General features: G+C 36.4%; 1 protein-coding gene across 1 annotated transcript in view; it reads left to right on the top strand.

The window, feature by feature from the left end:
• The window catches only part of LOC114635745 (cathepsin Q-like), a 4,060-nt gene extending 1,467 nt beyond the window's left edge, over positions 1 to 2,593 (top strand). The window contains exons 4-7 of the mRNA XM_028784192.1: positions 69 to 293; positions 753 to 915; positions 1,582 to 1,696; positions 2,494 to 2,593. Of these exons, the coding sequence (XP_028640025.1) occupies positions 69 to 293; positions 753 to 915; positions 1,582 to 1,696; positions 2,494 to 2,593 (603 nt within the window). The remainder of the gene's footprint in view (positions 1 to 68; positions 294 to 752; positions 916 to 1,581; positions 1,697 to 2,493) is intronic.
• Positions 2,594 to 5,913: the final 3,320 nt, after the last annotated feature.

Genomic DNA, 5,913 nt, shown 5'->3' with positions numbered 1-5,913 from the left:
TTTTCCTTCTATGTTGTTTCTTGCATTTGTATTGGTATATGGATGACCATATTTTCTTCTATGCTTAGGGAAATTGTAAGTCTTGTTGGGCTTTTCCTGTGGCTGGTGCCATAGAAGCACAAATGTTCAAGAAAACTGGTAAACTGATCCCACTGAGTGTGCAGAACCTAGTGGACTGTTCTAAACCTCAAGGCAATAGAGGTTGTAATGGGGGTACTACAAACAGTGGCTTCAAGTATGTTCTGGAGAATGGAGGTTTGGAGGCTGAGGCAACCTATCCATACGAAGCAAAAGTAAGCAGACTTCCTACATTGTTATTTCAGCTCAGCTTGTAGTAAATGACAATTGTAGAGATATTACACTATCTTCAGAGCTCATATTACATAGTAGAATCTTTTTGTACACAAACAGTGCTGTTGTTATGTATTATTTGCATAAGTTTTTGGTATGAGGTTATATTGACATTTTTCCTTTTGTGTACATGGAGAATATGTGAACAGTTGTACAGATAATTCAGAACTCTGTGGCACACAGTATTCTTATAATTAGGAACACCTAATTGGTTGTTATTGAAGATAAAAGAACTTATGTTTAGCTTCTAATCATCTGGTAGCATTTTGCTTCCTGGGATTATTTTTGAAACTCATTACTTGACTGTATTCATTTGCAAAGTGTTGATTGCTGTGGTTCTTATTCTTGCTCCCAGGCAGTATGTGGGAGGAACTGAGTTTCTATTTCTTTATCTTTTAAAGGAAGGACTATGCAGGTACAATCCTAAGAATTCATTTGCAACAATCGAAACATTTGTGGCCCTTTCAGAAGATGAAGATGTCCTAATGGATGCTGTAGCAACTAAAGGGCCTGTTGCTGCTGGAATTAATGTTGTCTACAGTTCTTTACGGTTCTACAAAAAAGGTTAGTATATTTTCTTCTAGATATGAAAAAAAACACTTGTGACATTCCTACACCATGACAAGTTCATAGAACAGATACTATGTAAAACATATTATGTGAATATTTGAGTTTCTGGATTTTACTCATCCCCGTGCAAAAGTATTGAATACTGAATTTCACTTGATATGAACCTCCACATGATAAAATTTATTGGTTAGCTAAGTTTTCACAATTTCTCACTTTGGTGGATGTTTTGCAGATTTCCAAAGACAGATTATATGAAACCAAATTATAAGGGAGTTTTTCAATTAAGTACTCTATGTTCTGTAAGTTTAACTTGGCATAAGATTCTAGTAATATAAGCATACAATGTCAAGAAGTCATCTCATATGCTTGTGGACCAGAATCATTATGAAATCTGACAACTTTGAATGACTTCAATTTTTTATAACCATATGTATATATGTGTGTAATATATATGTACATGTGCAAACATATAACAATATATATATATATGTTTATATATATAAACATATTGTTATAGATGGGATCAATTCATAAAGCTCATTATTCTATTGTAGTTTACATAATTTCAGAGATCTTTGAAAATGCCTCCCTGTTGTTGGTGGCAGTGCTCACTATCATGTATTCTTTGCATCTCATGTCAGCTTCCATTTTATTTCTCAGGTATTTATTATGAGCCAAGGTGCAAACATCTTGTGAATCATGCAGTTCTGGTGGTTGGCTATGGATTTGAGGGAAATGAAACAGATGACAATAACTACTGGCTGATTAAGAACAGGTATAAACTGACAACATTTTTCTGTATTTAAAATTCCAGGGGCTAGAAAGATGGTTTAGTGGTTAAGGGCCTGATACCCTAACAGGAGATTCATGAAGAGATTGAATACAGCAGTCAGTATTTTGATGCACAGACTAGAAAATTTGACCCATTTAAGTTGAACAAAGTTTATTCTTGTTTTTTCATGTACAGATGTGATGTCTGTTTGCCTATGTGCATGTTGTATGCATGTGTGTGTGTGTGTGCAAGTGCACCTGTGCAGAGGTCTGATTTTAACATCAGTTGTTTCTCAGTCATTATACAACTTTCATATTGAGGCAGTGTTTCTGACTGATCTAGGAATTTTTCTTTAGCTAGCCAGCTTGCTACAAGTATGCCCCGTGTCCATTTCCCAAAAATGTTCATTACATGCACAGTACAATGTGAAACTGGGTTTTAAATGGCCCTTGGAGTTGATCTCCACTCATTAAACTCTGAGCTACCCTATATAATTCTAAGAACTTAGTACCAATATGCTATTGTGAAATTTCCATTCTTACTCTGGTTTCGAGAATATCAGTGTCATGTAAGAACCATTACTTTTGTCATACATAAAACATGTTTTCAGTTCTCATGCATGTATGGGTAGAAATTCCCATTCTCTGCTGTAGATTTCACATCCAGTTTGAGGCACCCCTTTATACTCAGGAGTAGGTATTTTGCTTTCCCTACTACGGCTGTTATGTTGGCCTCTTGCCAGTTATTATGTCTATCATGTGTTACTATTTCGACTAAGTGGAAAATATGATTTATTTCAGCTGGGGTAAAAAATGGGGATTGGGCGGATATATGAAGATCGCCAAAGACAGAAACAACCACTGTGGAATTGCAACATTTGCTCAGTATCCTATCGTGTGAGCAGCCTAATGGTCACAAGGAAGCAAGCACATGGAATGAGACTCCATTTGCAGAGGAGTGCCATCCACTCCAATGAATGGCCTTTGATGAATATGTTAAACTCTTAACTCCCATGAAATCCATGTTGTAATGTGAATTCTGGGAGTTTTCAAATATTTCACATGCCAACTGGAATTTTTGTTTTCGTTGATGTATACTTACGTCTCCTAAAATAACTATTTTTCAGTTTTAATACTTGTGCAAATAAAATCCTTCAAAAAAGAAACTTTAAGTATAATTTCTAGCTTCTATATCTTTTTGTGCAGTTAAATTTTGTAGTAAGAAATGCAATTCATCATGAAGTTGGGATTGAGTGTTAGTCTGGTATTCAGGAAAAAGCGTGGGTAGATATTCTGTGATGGATGTTATACTTCATTAAGTATTCATTGAATATAAAGTTCTATCTATCCACCTGAGACCTTTCTCTGAAAGACTATATGATAATTTCTGAATTGGAGATTTTTAGCAAATTGGAGATTTTAAAACAAATGCACCCAGTGTCAACTTGTGGCCCCTCTGTGAAATAAGAGGTCACCATGACTTCAATCATGTAGTAGGTTCCAATAAACCCAGCAATCCTACCACAATAGGGTCTGCTAAATGCATCAGAGCAGAATTGGAGACAAAGATTTTAAAATGCCTCTATACATGATATAGAGTTCTTTATAGGAGAAATAAAGGAATTAATGAAGGCAGAAAGAGCAAAGGAAATGAATAAAGGAGTTCAACACCTAAGAGTAGAAATAAGACTAATGAAGATTTATTAAACTAAAAGAAACCTGGAAATGAAAACTTTAGGTATTTGAATATGAACCTCAAAGAAAATCTCACTAATAAAAAACTAGAGAAGAAAGAAAAACTTTTTTATTAAATTATTTTATTTGCTTACATTACAAAAGATTCCCTCATCCTTGTCAGTACCCCTTCCCTGAGTTCTTCATCCCATCCTCCACTCCCCTGTCTATTAGAGGGTGCTCCCTCACACCTCACCTCTGACATCCTCCCTATTTCCTGGGGCTTCAAATATCCATGGATTTAAGAGTGTTTTCTCTTATATCCTCATAAACTTAAATGTTATTTAAATCATGATCTTTTCATTTTTTATTTGAAATTTTTGTTTTAAAAATATGGATACCAAGGAACTTTCTGCTGAGTATCTATGGCACTCTACAACTAGGCATACTTATGCATAGGTGAAAAGAATGGATCTACTCACTGCCAAAGTCATGATCTTGATCAGGTATTAAATATGGGGAAAGGGAATGTTTGTGTTTATTCTGCATAATCCTGAAGGAGCATGGTGGTCACCAGATAAACAGTGAGACATACTGATACCAGGACAAAGAATGATACTGTGAGCTTGCTGAGTGCCCTGACAATGGTGACTGGGAAGCTGTATTGAACATATGTTCCTGACCCACCATGGCTTACCTATACCCCTGATGGGACAAGCTGTCTTGCCTCAAGCTTTTAGAATTTGTGGAACAAAGAATCAAAAAGAGAAGTCATAATGCCTCTTGTATTGTTCTTAAATGTGACCAGTTAGTCAAACTCAATCATGGACTGGTCTAGAAATCAATCCAATATTGGAAATAACAGTCTTTATTTGGAAGTCTGGTTCTGGGAATTTTCAGAGACATATGGAAGTTAGCTTCAGTTCTTTACGATGTTACGTTAGCAAGACATAAAGTTGGGGCAGGATCTGGATTTCAAACAGTTGTTAGCACATGTGTTAAGGTTCTTTTATATTGTCAAGTTAAAATTAGTTTTGTTTCTTCTACAGTATTTAATGTAAGTTGCATTGATTGTACACCTTCTAATTGCTTTTCTTCTTTGAAATCTGCGATGCCTATCAACCAGCTTTTGTTTTAGTGCCCAGAGTAACATGTATTCTAAAAGGCATTCTAAAAGTAGCTGTCAAGTACTGGAAGAAATGAGTGAGGCTTTAAGCAAAAGTAAGAGGGTATTTGGTTTGATTATTGCTAGTATAACAGCTTTAATTACATTAATTGCTAGCACCACTGCTTCTGCAATTGCTATGTCAGAAGAAGTTAAGACAGCTACTTTTGCTAATCATTCAGCAAAAAATGACATCTGAAATGTAAATATATAAAATATTCAATTAAACTAAAAGAGTATCCTCTCCCACAGAGGCTATACTAGGCAGTCCTCTGCTACACATGTGCCTAGTCCACAAACAAGCCCATGTATGCTCCTTGATTTTTGACTGAGAGCTCTGAGGGGTCATGGTTAGTTGACACTGTAATTCTTCCTATGGGGTTGCCATACCCTTCAGCTCCTTTAGTCTTTCCTCTAATTCTTTCATATTGGTCCCTGACCTAAATCCAATCATTGGCTGGAAGTTTCTGCATTTGTTTCGGTCAGTTTCTGGTAGAGCCTCTCAGATATCAGTCATGCCAGGCTCCTGTCTTCATGTACAATATAGCCTCAGTAGTAGTGTCAGGCTTTGGTGTGTGTGCATGAGATGGATCCTAACTTGAGCTAGTCACTGGGTAGCCTGTCTTTCAGTCTCTGCTACATTTTTTGTCCCTGAATTTTTTTAGACAGGAACAATTCTGTGTTAAAAGTTTTTGAAGATGAATGGATGGGCACCTACCTCAAATTGCAGCTATGGCTATCTACTGTGGGTGACCACTTATGGATCCATCACCCCAGTGTTGGGCATTTTTGCTCATGTCATCCCCATTGGGTCCTGGTAGCCTTTCATATCTCAGGTCTCTGGGACTGTCTAGGGGTACCCCCTGACACCTAACCCCCAATTCCAGGCCCTCTGGGTATCCCTCTTCTCTCTCTCTCTGTGACTGTTTGTTTATGTTTGTCCCAGGGAGTGGCACTATTAGAAGGCGTGGTCCTGTTGGAGTAAGTGTGACCTTGTTGGAAACTGAACAAGTGACTTCTGAATAAATAATGGGTAAAGACAGAAATATAAAACAGTATTAAAGATTTTCTAGAAGTGAATGAAAATGTAATACATAAGATATCCACACTTATGGGGGAATTTTAAGGATGTTCAAATAGGAAAATGTATACCTCCAAGTGCCTTCACCAAAAATTAGGAGCAACTTCATACTAATAGCTTCATAACCTAAGTGAAAAGGAAAGGAAGGACTCACACCCCAAAAGAGTAAATGTCAAAAAAAAACCAAAAAAAAACCCTGAAAGGTGAAAGAAATAAAATAGGAACAATAAAAGAATAAAAAGAATCAATGAAATATTGGAGAATATCAAGGAGATGGACAAACCTTTAGCCAAATTAGGTA

This window comes from Grammomys surdaster, unplaced genomic scaffold, assembly GCF_004785775.1.
Source record: "Grammomys surdaster isolate TR1022 unplaced genomic scaffold, NIH_TR_1.0 117057, whole genome shotgun sequence".
Taxonomy (NCBI): domain Eukaryota; kingdom Metazoa; phylum Chordata; class Mammalia; order Rodentia; family Muridae; genus Grammomys; species Grammomys surdaster.
This window is presented reverse-complemented; position numbering and strand designations above follow the sequence as displayed.